Source organism: Mesoplodon mirus (assembly GCF_964341445.2).
Source record: "Mesoplodon mirus genome assembly, chromosome: 15".
NCBI classification, from domain to species: Eukaryota; Metazoa; Chordata; class Mammalia; order Artiodactyla; family Ziphiidae; genus Mesoplodon; species Mesoplodon mirus.
In genome coordinates this window covers 53,427,046-53,442,178 of record NC_138991.1, presented here as the reverse complement: position 1 = coordinate 53,442,178, position 15,133 = coordinate 53,427,046, and the positions used below count along the sequence as shown (strand labels likewise).

Here is a 15,133-nt window from a genome sequence, read left to right as displayed (position 1 = left end):
TCCTGGATTGAATCTGGACAAGGGGAAGTTATTTTTCCTCTTTTGCTGTAAGAAGCAAAACTTATATTAGGTTTGCAACTGAGGTAACAGTACTGTAGCAATGTCCATTTCCTAATTCGGATTACTGTTCTATATGAGAGAGTGCTCTTGTGTTTAGGAAAATTCACACTGAAGTAGTTAGGACTAAAGGAGCATCATGGGTGCAACTTACTCTAAAATGGTTCAGGAAAAAAATTATACATACACATATATAATGAGAGAAAGGACAACAAAGCAAACATTATAATGCTAACACCTGGGAAATCAGAGGGAAAGTATCAGGAATTCTTTGCGGTATTCTGGCAACATTTATATAAGTCTGAAATTATTTCGAAATAAGAATTTAATAATAAAAAATAAATAAAACCATGGAATATATGAGACCAACTAGGGAAAGTAATATTTAGAAGCTGGCAAGACGAGAATAAGCCGATCGGGACGCGGAGGAGTCCAGAGGGAGGTGCGACGAAAACCAGGAGAACGAGTGTCTGAAAGCCAGAGGACAGCGTCTAGGGAAGGAGGGAGCAATCGACTGGGTCAAATTACTCCAAAGGTGGAGCGAGATGAGGACAAAGAAGGATCTATGGGGTCTGAGATCATGGCAGGCATGGGGGACCAGCAGTGTCCTTGGAGGGGTACAGATGGCAGGCCAGCTGGGGGTGGGTGAAGAAAAAACTAGAGGGGAAGAGGAAGGAACAGTGAGAACACACATCTCATTCAAGATGCTTTGCTCTGAGTGGGACGATCACAGGCCAGAAGTGGAAAGGGGATGTGGAAGCAAGTGAGGGGGGGATGGTTTTGCTTTGGTTGGAGTTATTTCAAGACGGAGATGTTCCTGCAGGCCTGCTTCATCTTCACAGGTCACCAACTCCTTTGGCGGTCGGGTGAAATCTACAGACCCTTCATCAGAATAATGTTTTCAAATGCATAAAATAAAATATGCAAGATTGTAAAGAAAGGTAATTATATTGAAAGTTACCAAAATTCTTTTTTTAATCTGTGATATAATAATATGGGATAATAATATAATAATACAGGAAATCAGCTTCCTGGTCAACACATTAAATAACAAGACCTAATGGCAGGTGACATAACCATGATAATTTCAAAGTACTGATGAAGGTAAACAATATTCAAGATATCTGTCACAACTGAAATGCCATTTGAAGATACCTGGGATTTCACTGAGGACAATCTCCCAGCTACTGCTAACACTGCTGGGTTGTTGCCTACATTCCTAACAGAAGGAACAAACAAATTCAGTTCAAGGTTAGAGAAAATATAGATTTGAATTCCACAATGCCCTCCCCAAGTTCATAGACTTCTGAATTCTATCTATGGCAGGAAGGCGGCCCATGGCCTAGATTAAGAAGCTCTGCACTTTCACAAAGCATGTTTACAAAGGTTGATGGAATTGATCAGCAGAGACGGGAAAATATCCAGGAGAGAGAAGGGCAAACTGGAAGAGCCAGTGCCTGACTAGGAGGCAGGTACTAGCCTCTGACCGGTGCAGGGACTCCTCTTCTCTGTAAGGAGAGAAACGAAAAGGCTGAGCCCGGGCTCGGGGGAGACCTGTGGGTCTGGTGGTGAGAACACGAAGTGGCTCTTCCCTGATGGCTTCTATTTTCATTGAGAGGCATGGTCATCAGCTGAGTGGGACTGACATCGTAGAGAGTTGGAAAGGGAATTTCTAAGTCAGAAAAGTAGGATTTTTGAGCACGACTGAGTCCTTTCTTGAAGCTTGTGGTCATGAATTTAAAGTGACAAATTAGCTCAGGTGTGTCACATTTTCCTGCAATATTCAGATGCTCAGAAATAGAGGAGGTGGATGATAAGATCCAACCAGGGCTGGGACTTAGCTAGACCAGGGCAATGGAGGGAAAGAGGAGCAAGGGCAGGAAGAAAGGATAATGATGGACCAGGTGGACAAGGAGCGAAGTCAAGACAGGAGAGTGGAAGGTAACCGACAGTGAAAAAGCAATGGAGGTCAACTGATGGCTGAAATGAGGTACCCAAGTAAGTGGAAGAGAAAGACAAGAGAAATGATGGAGATGGGCACAGTTACTGCTAATAAAACCCATGATGCTACCAAGGGAGTACAGGGCTAAGGGGAGGCAGAAGCGAGGACTGCTGACCGCCTGGCCAAGAAACACTCAAGACGGAGCATTTGCTGGATGTCCTTGCGGATGCTGGAGTCACCCAGGAGGAGGAGAGAGGTAGGAGTGGAGAGAAAGACGATGAGCCGACGTCAAGGCAGCTGGTGAAGGCCACGCCCAGGAAGTCAGCAGAAAGAGGGATGGCAGAGCTGGTGACGCAGCCCTGGGAAGAAGTGTGGCTCCTGAGAAGAGGGAACTCAAGTGGATTGAAGGTGGCATGCCTACCACTGCCCGGATGCAGACACAGAGACAGAGCTGAAACCACCTGTGCTTGGGAGGGCTGCAGGGGGAACGGTAAGAGGAGTCACCTGGTTCCATTTCAGACAAGGAAGTCAAAGGCACTTCCAAGAAGACTGCCAGGAGAAAAGGGCCTGGCATTTGCGAACCCTGCGTGGGAAGATTTGATAAGAAAGAGAAGTGAAGGTCTAGGTCAGAATTACAGAGCATCTGCAACAGCACGGGGTTAGTGTCTCGGTAATAACAGATGGCCTGGGAGCCCTGATGCAGCTGTGACTAAAATATGACAAGGTCTGACTACAAAACTAGAGAGTGAGGCATCCTCCAATTTAGCTGTTTCTCTCCTTTTATGAAAATAAAACCATCAGGCTGGAAATTACACACTCATACGAGTCTGGGTCAAGTAGTTCCTTCAAAAGATTTCTGCAACTATTCCATGATAGGGCTCTAACTACATTTGGAACTTGTGTTTTATAATGGTTTTCAGTCAAGTATGAGCCAAAGCAAATAAATTGTTTTATTATACCCAAATTGTGTTACCCAGCTGGTTCACCCACCAGGTTAAGCAGTTTGGATTCCAAATTTTTTTTAGTATTTCCAAAAATCAAAATCATCACTAGACATGAAGCCGCAGCACCACTAAAGCAGTTTAAAAAAACCCATGACATGGGTGCTAAAGGCCCTGCAAGGATATCATGCTGAGGGGAAGAGACTTTAGCTGACGTCTATGTTCTAGAACCTTTCCTGAGAAAAATCTCCTTTCTTACCTCACTCAATAATACATTCCCCATGGGAATGAATACAATTTACAAGAATAATTAAGTGAAAAGTACCTATTGACCTTAGAGCAGCAGGTGCTTAATACTGCTGAGAAAACCAGAGGCTTTCCCCAGTACTTTTCGGGAAATAAATGAATGGAGGAAGGAAAACCACTCTGGTGTGGTCTAACGTCCGGTGTTCATTCATCAAATATCTAACGGTCACCTCCCTGGTATGGAAGAGGAATCGTGCTCTGCTCCAGGGATAAGCAAGGGACGTAGTCCCTCCCTCCAGGCTGCTTGCCAGCCTATCGTGCCAGCAAGTTAGCCATCAGGATTGTGCAGACTATGTAGACTTTTTTCCTCCAAAGACCATCTCTGTATTACTGGAATATGGCTGCTTTTTAAAATGCTACATCGTAGCACTTGTACCACTGAAAGAAAACAGGGATGCATTCCTCCCCAGGTGGTCTGCCAGGAAACCAAGTCACACCAGCGACAGAAAAGCTCCACTCAGTGAAACCAGGAGCTTGAGAGGCCTCATTAGAGCTAAATGAAGTAGCAGCTCCTCTCCTGTTCAGTTCAGGCCTTAAAAAAGGGGCACAATAAAAACTCTATGGCTGCATATGATGGACTGGGAATCCGAGATCCTGTCTCAGACAACAGGCACAAAAAGATAATTCTCAACCAAATCCAGATTTACAAGCTCTAAAGAGAGGTCACACGTAGTCTTACCGTTGCGAAAAACTTTATTAAAATCAAATCCTTGGCTTGCTAGAAAGTCAATGCTTGAGCTCTGAAACAAGAGTAAACAGAACATGCATTTCGGTGATGTTCGTGGCAGGTGTATGAATAGAAGCAGAGAAAGAACTCAGGCAAGTAAACAAAGGCAACCAGGCAAGAAGGCAGCATGCCAAAGGTCAGAGGACGAGGCATTTCTACTCCACGGCTGCCAAATCATCCATTAATTCACTTAAACTATCTGGGCTCTTCTCCTTTATAGCTTATAAAACAAATATCCTTTGTTTCACAACATTTAAGAAAATTTTACTTAGTGAACATATATTCTCCCAATCGGCAGGAAGCTCCTGGTGGCTGTACTGACCAGGAGACTATAAATAAAAATTAAATGTATTTCTATTATCTCACCCCAGGTTCAGGTTTAAGGTAGCAAACATGTGCAAGTTATAAGGTATCAATATTCACTTCAACTTAGATTCTGAAAGCCCCAAATCTGTTTTTTCTTTTTTTGGCCACGCCGTGCGGCATGTGGGATCTTAGTTCCCTGACCAGGGATCGAACCCACGCCCCCTGCTTTGGAAGTGCAGTCTTAACCATTGGACTGCCAGGGAAGTCCCAAGCTCTTAATTGGATGTTCTTTACATTCAAGATCAAAATAGAGAAAAATTCCCAGTAACAAGACTTATTAAATACATATCTCAAGCCTAGGGTAAGTCAAAATATATAAGTAAATGTTAGTAAAAAGATTAATTAAATAATACTACACAAGAATGGGAAAATTTTCACAAAGTTCTTACTCAACTGACTGAAGAGTGGGAAACATCATTGTAGCTTCTCTAATTTTATTCTTGTTTTAAGTCAGAACATTAGAGGGCAGCACACTTGAGTCATTTTAACCTGACCCCTCATAGAACTACCTTCCTGACCTGTACCTGACATTATACCATCAGTCTAGGCTGAGGGACGCTGTACCAGTTCCAGTAAACTCATTACCGTATTCTCTTTAGAGATGCCACCGAAGACAGGTCTTCTACATTAGTGATTTCTTTATGATAACAGAAGGGGAAATGTTCTGAGGTCTCTAGTCTGAGGGAAGCTGAACTTCTCCTGAGCTCTGGCCTATTTCGATCCTATGGGCCACAGAATTGATTGTGTGTTCCCCCTATTCTTGGCTGGTAGGAAGCTCAGAGACAAAAAGGTGAGAATTTCTTTGACACAAATTCTGTGTTCTAATCGTAACACAGTAATCGTTTCCTCATTTTTCTTTTCTTCCAACTTTTCACTTACTTATCTTTTTAATCTTATGTTAAAAGGTTTCATATACTGTATATACTTTTATATATATATATATATATATATATATATATATATATACTTTTTACCCAAATATGATGAGTGGTTACCAGTGATGAAAATATGATGAGATATAAAAAGGCAACCTTACCAAATACACACACACACACACACACACACACACAAACACACACACACGTGTGGGTATAGGCACATCATTTTCTATCATGTCCAGGTTTCCTGTGGTTTCAAATAAGCAACCAGTCCCCGCCCACATGTTCCCTTTTTATCTTGTTCTGAACAAGACCCAATGACTTCTGACTTGGGCCACAAGCCTTTTTATCTACCATGCCTGAGTATTCTTGTAACTCTGCCCACCTAATATTCCATCACTGACAGAGGCACCAAAAGATGGATTATGGAAAGGCATTTTTGTCCCTGCTGTCACTAGACTCCAAAACATCCTAACTTCCTTGTTTAAAAATCCAGAGTCAGAGACTCACCTATCCCCTTTTTGAAGCTATTTACTTTCCACTCAAATAACACCCTCTAAGTTGCACCCAAAAAATGTACTTTATGCCACTGAACTGAAAGCCTCTTAAAATGGTAAATTTTAGGTTATGTATTTTTTACCACAGTAAAGAAAAAAACCCATCTAGAAAAATGGTACAGATGAACCAGTTTCCAAGGCAGAAATAGAGACAGACGTAAAGAACAAACATATGGACACCAAGGGGGGAAAGCGGCCAGGGGTTGGTGGGGGGAGGGTGTGGGATGAATTGGGAGATTGGGATTAACATATATACACTAATTTGTATAAAACAGATAACTAATAAGAACCTACTGTATAAAAAAAAATAAAAGAAAATAAAGAAAAAACACTTTGAACCAACAAAATCTATTTGTGGTTTACTAACCACTATCTTTGGTTTGTCCTAAATGTACCATTTTCAGGATTCAAAAGATGAGCACGGCTACTTGGGAGGACAATTTGATGCATCTGTCAAAATGTTAAATATATAAGCTCTATGAGTCAGCAATTCCCCTTCTAGGAAATCTATCCTATAAAAACATTCCTACATATAACCAAGACATGCTGCACACAGACACTGACTATAGCATTGCTTAAAATAGGTAACCACTGGAAAACTTCTGAACTCCAATTAAATAAATTATAACATATCCATACTATGAAATATGAAGACAGTGTGTTAAGTAGAAAATGCAAGTTATATAAAATATGAATATTATGATCCTGTGTATATTAAAGAAAAAAGCTAAAATTATGTATATATATGTAGACATAAGAGTATATGTACAAATGGACATAAAAGGAGTGAAATGGGGAAGGAAGTGGCATGGGGAAGACGGGATAAAAAAAGAAACTCGTTCTTTACTCTATAGACAGCAGCAGGGTCTCGATTTTTCACGACCATGTATGTATTTTCTTCCATGAATTCAACTATAGATGTTCGGTCAGAAAAAGGAAGGAGAAGAGAAGACAAAGAGGAGGTGAAGACAATGCCAAGGCCATGCAGTTCTGCTGTCGCCCCACTGGACAGGCACGTGCTCCAGGAGTGTGCCTGGCTCTCAGGCAGCTCACTCCCCCATATCCCGCCCAGTGTGAGCAGCTCACTATTATACAGATGCTTATTTTTCAAAGAGCATATTAAGTTATTTTGCCCCCAAATTCTCCCTGCTTTAAGGGTAATAAGAGCTTTTCAAGACTGATTTTCGACCAGACACAATCTTCACCCTACTCGCTGACTCCAGAAGCTAATAAGCTCCTTGTAAGATGCAACTCTGCTGTCACCATAGAATTTTAAAGCAAAATCCACCTTAGATGGAGGACAAAAGAAAAAAATTCAAAGATACTACCATTTACCATAGCCATACAATTCACAAGTTTACTTACTGAGTCTAAACCTCTTCTCTGCCTTTGCGTTTCCAGAATAGAGAATTGCACCATTTTTATCCCATTGTCCATTTTAGACATTCGTCTCTGGCCTGTCTTCAAGTCTGTGATGTCTTTCTTTGTTTTAAGGAGTGGCTGGCTACTATAACTACATAAAGTGTTCCAGGTGTAGCCCCAGAATGGCTTTGTACAATGGGTAGGGTTCTTTTGACCTGTTTCCAATTCATTTCCTAGAATAACTGTGTTTGTGTTGGTCTTTTAGAACAAAGCATCATCCCCAAGGTGTCTCACTGCCACTGTCTGCATTGTTTGATTAACCCCTGGCTAAAGCCATGGAATCCACTTTAAATAACTGTCTTTTCCTGGTACTGTTGGAAAACTACATCCACACAAATTTCCCAACTGAGCCTATTTTTCTCTCAGTGAAAATCTACAAATACTGTTTAATTAAGTACCCTATACTAAGGTGACTGGTAAATAGCTGTTAACTGGTTGCAGGGTAAAGAAATATCAACTATGGTTTATTTGCTAATTTAAGAAAAATTCAGGTTTACAAGACCAAAATTACCTTCTCTTCAGCCCTAGATACACAATTAATGCTCAGTTTCATTTGTTTATATCCTGCCTTATTACAGAAAGAACCTGACATGACTCAGTCACTCAGAAGCCTACCCTCCAGGCTTTCTTAACTGCATTACTACTTACATGCAGGAAAAGGGAAAGATGGGAAGACTCAAAGTAACTAATGTTGCTATGGGGAGAGAAGCTCAAGCATAAGATCATAAGGGAGAAAAGGCCAACATTCAGCTTTCATCACATATCCATTCGCTATACACTTATTCACATTCACCTTATCCATTGTATCAGATTATTAAGAGCAGAAAGGGGAAACTGATATTCACTGAGTGTCTACTAGATCAGCTACAACTGCGAACAGGGTGTTCTAAAGGGGAACCTCCTTGTGTCCTTACCTTGGCTCATAAAGTCAGCCCTCTCCTCCTTAGGAGGAAACAGTGGTCTTTATCTACCCTCTCTTTCCTAATTGGTGAGCTTGGGAAAAGAAACTGAACATATATAGCTTAGCCCCTTTTGGGCTTTCTCTTTTCAAAGAGGATACACACATACCCTCCTCTTCCAGAAAATAAAGCTCTACCCTTGGAGATGGGTGCAATGAGAATGGGGTGGGAAGAAGCCTGAAGGTCCTGATCTGTAGGTTCAATTCAGGGGTAAGACGTTAAAAATCCCCAAAAGAGGGGCTTCCCTGGTGGCGCAGTGGTTGAGAGTCCGCCTGCCGATGCAGGGGACACGAGTTCGTGCCCTGGTCTGGGAAGATCCCACATGCCGTGGAGTGGCTGGGCCCGTGAGCCATGGCCGCTGAGCTTGTGCGTCTGGAGCCTATGCTCCGCAATGGGAGAGGCCACAACAGTGAGAGGCCCGCATACCGAAAAAAAAAAAAAATCCCCAGAAGAGTCAGACTACGAAGCCATGGTCTCAGATTCAGCTTTACTAATGATAAAGCTCACGTTCTCATTTCCATCTACCTGTCTCTTACATCTCATTCCTTAACTCATTCTCAGGTAAAAGGGAAGATGGGAGTGTCATTAATTTACAACCCTAAAACTGAAAGTCAGAGAGGTGAAATGATTTGCCCAAAGTGCATAGTGGTAGAACCAAATTTTAGAGAGAATTCTGATTCCACATATCCACACTGCCTCATCAGCAATTCATAACAGAAAAAAAACTCAATTATACTACTAACCTGACAAACAAATTTGACATCTGGTGAAGATCTATTGAAGGGTTTCGGGAAAACATAGAAGTTAAAAGACTTTGTTATATACCTGGGGAAAATAAGATAAAAGGAGACTTAGAGTGTTACAGTACGCCATGACAAAAGAATTCCCACCACTTATTAAAACAACCTACTTTGAATCTGTGTAGTCATACTTAAAAGTGCAAAGGCCAAATTGAAACAGCAAAAAGTCCATGGAATGCTGGAAAAGGGAAATAAAATATCTGTCAAAACAGTGCTCTACAGTCGACGTCAGCAACAGTATTCTCAATCAGGTGGGTTTTCTGATTACTTTGGCAGAATACTTCCAATTAGAACTGATTACAGATTATCTATCAGACGCATTATTTTTTTTTACATCTTTATTGGAGTATAATTGCTTTACAATGGTGTGTTAGTTTCTGCTTTATAACAAAGTGAATCAGTTATACATATACATATGTTCCCATATCTCTTCCCTCTTGCGTCTCCCTCCCCCCCCACCCTCCCTATCCCACCCCTCTAGGTGGTCACAAAGCACCTAGCTGATCTCCTGGTGCTATGCGGCTGCTTCCCACTAGCTATCTATTTTATGTTTGGTAGTGTATATATGTCCATGTCACTCTCTCACTTTGTCACAGATTACCCTTCCCCCTCCCATATCCTCAAGTCCATTCTCTAGTAGGTATCAGACGCATTATTAATTTATATACATTTCTTAATATTTTTCCCAACTTAGGCACCTATCCACCATCTGGAGTATCATGGTAAACCTATTTCCAAATGATTAAAATAACCACATCACATTTCCTGTAAATCAAATTAACACTGAAAATACTAAACCTTCCCCAAAATGTTTTCCAGCAAACAATTATTTTTGCTGTTGTTTTAAATACCACTAAAATATCATTTTATAGCTGGGGTTGAGACATTAATGAACAAGTTTAATGATTATATTCCTCTATAATTCAACATATGCAGGACCAACATGGGAAAAAAATTTTTTTTCTAGCACATCCACGTACCTTTTTAAGCTTCTGATACCTTTCTTCTGGAGTGTCAAAACCATTTGTTAATGCGGTGACTGAGGGTCCATCGCTGATTCCTAGATTTTAAGAAATAGAAGTTTTTAACTTGTTAATAAATGCTAATGGAAAAATGTCAGTCGACTATTCAATGGCGCTATAATTTCATATTTTTATGAATTAAAATTAATTGGAAGTGCTCCTTTCTTCATTTTTTCAAAATTAGCATTAATTTCACTGGCTACCAAGCTAAACCCTATAGTAATGAATTTAGAGATGTGAATCTTTCAATCTGAGAATGGGCAGTTTCAGTGTCTAAAATAGATTTCAAATATAGAAAACACTATAGAGACCTCACCAAAAAACTATTAGAACTAATAAAGGAAGTCAGTAAAGTTGCAGGATACAAAATTAATATACAGAAATCTGTTGTAAATTTCTATACACTAATAACAAACTATGAAAAACAGAAATTAAGAAAGCAATCCCATTTACAATTGCATCAAAAAGAATAAAATACCTAGGAATAAATTTAACCAAGAAGGTGAAAGACCTGTACTCTGAGAACTATAAGACATTGGTGCAAGAAATTGAAGACAATGGGAATAAATGGAAAGACTGTGCTCACGAATCAGAAGAATTAATACTGTAAAAATGTCCATATTACCCAAAGCAATCTACAGATTCAAAGCAATCTCTATCAAAATACCCATGGCATTTGTCACAGAACTAGAACAAATAATCCTAAAATTTGTATGGAACCACAAAATACCCCGAATAGCCAAGGCAATCTTGAGATGCCACCTCACGCCTGTCAGAATGGTTATTCTCAAAAACACAAGAAATAACAAGTGTTGGCAAGGATGTGGAGAAAAGGGAACCATCGTGTACTGTTGGTGGGAAGGTCAACTGCTGCAGCCACTATAGAAAACAGTATAAAGCTTCCTCAAAATATTAAAAATAGAACTAACATATGAGCCAACAATTCCACTTCTGGATATTTATAAGAAAACAAAAATTTTTTCTTCAATAATTCTAATTCGAAAAGATATATGCATCCCTATGTCACTACATCATTATTTACATCATTATTTACGATAGCAAAGCCATAGAAGCAACCTAATTGTCCAAAGATAAATGAATGGATAATGAAGATGCCATATACACACACACATATATATATATATATATATATATACACACACACACACACATACAAACATATATATACACATACGTATAAAGAAATATTAGTCAGCCATAAAAAAAGAATAAAACCTTGCCATCTGCAACATGGATGGACCTAGAAGGTATTATGTTAAGTGAAATAAATCAGAAAGAGAAAGACAAATACCATATGATTTCACTTATTGGTGAAATCTAAAAAACAAAGCAACAAGCAAAACAAAACAAAGACATTGATACAGGGAGTAAACTAATGGTTGCCAGAGGGGAGGGGGTGGGTGGAAAGGCCAAATAGGTGAAGAGGTTTAAGAGATACAAAGTTTCATTTATAAAATAAATGCCACAGCATAGGGAATATAGCCAATAATATAGCCAACAATAACTTTGTAGCTAACAGATGGTAACTAGACTTAGCATGGTGATTTCATAGTGTATAAAAATATGAAATCACTATGTTGTACACCTGAAACTGATATAATTGGTCAATTATAAGTCAGTAAAAAAAATTAGGGTTCAAAACAGTCATGATTTAAGGAAACAATCTCTATGACTAAGTTTTGCTGCTTTCAAAGATTAATGCATACTCAGACATCAACAAATACTGATGTGCATTACTGTTAAGAGTACAGTCTTGATCAACAGTTTGGAGTAACATCTACACAACAAAGGTATACTCAAGGTCAAGAGACAATTATTTGCGGTGAAAACTCTTAGCTTTCCAGGGAACTGACTCCAACTAGAAACTGCACGCTTAATTAAAGCCAAAGATTACCCACAGCATGGAGTCCTTTAGAAAGAGCTGAAGTCTTAGAAACATGTTCAGCTTGTAGCAAAAGTGTTATCTATACCAAAAGTGGACATCTTTGATCCAAAAAGAGAAAAAGAAAAAACCTTGCAATTATAACTGTTAGTAAAGTATCACACACACATGCACACCCATGCCAAGGCAGGCAATGAACACTTCCACTAATGCCTAAAGGAATACCCTCATTTATCTGTAAAAGTCCGACCCAAAGTCGGTCACAAAGGACAAATATTGTATGATTCCACTTATAGGAAATGTCTAAACTAGTCAAATTCATAGAGACAGAAACAGTGGTTGCCAGAGGCAGAGGGGAGAGAGGAGTTGGGAATTATTGTTCAATGGGTAGAGTGTTTCAGTTCTGAAGATGAAAAAGTTCTGGAGATGGATGGTTGGAGATGGATACACAGCAATGTGAATGTATTTAATGCCACTGAACTTTAAAACGATAAATTTTATGTTATGTGTATTTCACCACACACAAAAAAAAGCCTGACCCGAACTCCCAAGCTGTCTCACACACATCCAACAATTTTTAAGCAGCACCAAAACCTTAATCTCTATCTGCAACCCTGAGATGTCCAACAACCACAAACCCAATCACAAAACCCACCGCACCTCTTCCGTGCTTTCGAAACGTTTGAGGAAACGTGGAGACCCATGCAACTTGCCCAAGGCTACAAAAAGGGAGGAGCGGCCAGCAGGCAGAAGTCCGGGACAAGGGAGCAGGGGGTAGGGGTGCAGGAGTTTTGGCTATGCACTGCAAGGTGCCAGCCTCAAGCCTGCAAGCGAGGGATACCTGAAAACTCCCCATCGATGGCGAAGAAGTCCGCCTCCTCTATGGCCTGGTACACTTTGTGGAGATTACTCTTAAAATCTGCGGAGAAACCGAGAAGAGGCTCAGAACCGGTGGCCTAGCTGCTTGCCCACGGGCTACTAGGTTGGGAAGGAAGGAGGGCCCGGAGAACTCCTACGTCTCCTAGGGCGGAAGGACAGGTCCCTGAGGGGTGCACAGACAGGGGGGGAAAATAAGCCCCGCGGGGGCACGAGCCTGAGAGGGATAAGGCCCTGGGGGTGCCCGGGTAAGAAAGACGACAAGGCCCCGAAGGGTGTATGGGCCAGAGAGGAATAAGGCCCCCCAAGAGGCGCAAAAGGGGAGCAAACCCCTGAGGGGCTGCCTCTGTCCCAGGCCCCGCCAAGCAGACCGGCCGTGTTCCGGGCCTAGCAGGCCGGGTGAAGGGGGCCGCGGGTACGCGGGGAGGTGCACGGCGGACACGCACTGCTCCTGATTATCTCCATTTTGCAGAGTGGCCAGGCCGCCGGCCCCGTCCGGCCCGCCTCTGCCGTTCCACTCGCGAAGTTCCACTGCCAGCAGCGCAGGCAGCAGCGGCAGAGACCGCGGGGGTGACTTCCGGAAACAGCGCGCGCCGGCGCGCCGTCACGTGTGTCTGCGTCATGGCAGGGGCGGGGCCAAGGCTGGGTTCCTTTCCAGGGACACGGGAGGGGCGTGGCTATCGAAGTCCTTCAAGGCGTGGTCTACCTGGTGAGGACCAGACTTGGACAATTTACTTTATTTATTTTTGGCTGCATTAGGTTTTCGTTGCTGCATGCCGGCTTCTTCTAGTTGCGGGAGTGGGGGCTACTCTTCGTTGCGGTGCGCGAGCTTCTCATTGCGGTGGCTCCTCTTGTTGCGGAGCACGGGCTCTAGGCACGTGGGCTTCAGTCGTTGTGGCGCATGGGCTCAGTAGTTGTGGCACGCGCCCTCTAGAGCACAGGCTCAGTAGTTGTGACGCACGGGCTTAGTTGCTCCGTGGCGTGTGGGATCTTCCCAGATCAGGGCTCGAACCCGTGTCCCCTGCATTGGCAGGCGGATTCTTAACCACTACACCACCAGGGAAGCCTGGGCCATTTACTTCAGAAGGTTGTGTGACATGACATCCATCCAGTTGACGAATATATATTTCTTGAGTTCCAGTTATGTGCCAGGCACCCTGAAAGGAGTGGGGATACAGTGAGGAATAGAAAAGACAAGCTCCCTCTGGAGCTTAACTTGAGGGAAGAGGGGAAAGTCAGGCAGGAATCGAACTTGCCACTTGGAAACCCAAAGTTCGCTGTGAAGAGAAAGAGCAGGGTGCTGCAATAAGAATAATGGAAAAGAGTGTTACTTACAGAGGTGACAGGGAACGCAAACCTGAGACCTTTATCTACTGCACTAGCTACTGGGAATACTACGGTGGGCAAAACAGATTAGGTCTTGCCTGATGGAGTTTTATGTTGGTTTGTGGTTTGCAGTTGATTCCCAGAGCCTACGACACTGCTGACACGTCGAGATGCTCGATAAACGTGGGTTGAGTGAATGAATTCACCTTGGTCTTTCACAAAAGCCTACTATGAAAGTTGGTTAGAAGATCTGCTTTCAAAGGCTAGCTCTGCCATTTATTAGGTCTGGAATTATTCAATCTTCCTAAACCTCGATTTTCTCATCCACTAAATAGGGTTGAGGATCAGTGGTGATAATGTATGTGAATTGTAAAGCACTGTAAAAATAAATGTAAGATATGATCAGCGTTCTGACCCGCTGTCACATTTCCCTGCATTCACACCTTAGGTTTGAGGGAAATACTGAGTATGAACCACTTGTGCTTTTTGAAAAGAAGATAACCATTTTCCCCCAAAAGAAAATATTAAGAACCCTAAAGAACAAGTAAGAGTGTGACCATATTTTCCCCACCAGGTGCCACAAGTCCATTTTCCTCTACTCATTCAAAGGAAATTTATATATAGTTAATTAGGCCCACTATTCCTAGTGTGAGCAGCAGAGAGTAAATGTGAAAACCAATATGACAAGTAGTCAAACTTCAAACTTGAAATGTCTCTCTGCCTTCTAGTATCAGCTTTAAAAGTCCTACATGGAAAGTACTGGTCACATATGGCCACTTAAGTTTAAATTTTAAGTAATTTAAGTTCAATAAATATCAACTTACTGCAAAGCTACAGTAATCAAAATAGTGTGGTACTGACATAAAGACATAGAGACTAATGAAATACAGAGCCCCCAAATAATCCCTTAAATATATGGTCAAATGATTTGCAACAAGGATGCCAAGACCATTCAGTGAGGGAAGGATACTCTTTTCAACAAATGGTGTTAAGAAAACTGAATATCCACATGCAAAAGGATGAAGTTAGAACCTTACCTAACACGGTATAA

General features: G+C 41.6%; 1 protein-coding gene across 1 annotated transcript in view; it reads right to left on the bottom strand.

Moving 5' to 3' along the window:
• The window catches only part of PARN (poly(A)-specific ribonuclease), a 161,031-nt gene extending 147,667 nt beyond the window's left edge, over window positions 1–13,364 (bottom strand). Inside the window, exons 1-6 of the mRNA XM_082643472.1 lie at window positions 13,203–13,364; window positions 12,722–12,799; window positions 9,936–10,015; window positions 9,066–9,133; window positions 8,899–8,980; window positions 3,926–3,986 (exon numbers count right to left, since the gene is read on the bottom strand). Coding sequence (XP_082499598.1) covers window positions 3,926–3,986; window positions 8,899–8,980; window positions 9,066–9,133; window positions 9,936–10,015; window positions 12,722–12,799; window positions 13,203–13,221 — 388 coding nt within the window. The 5' untranslated portion in view covers window positions 13,222–13,364. The remainder of the gene's footprint in view (window positions 1–3,925; window positions 3,987–8,898; window positions 8,981–9,065; window positions 9,134–9,935; window positions 10,016–12,721; window positions 12,800–13,202) is intronic.
• Between the last annotated feature and the right edge of the window lie 1,769 nt (window positions 13,365–15,133).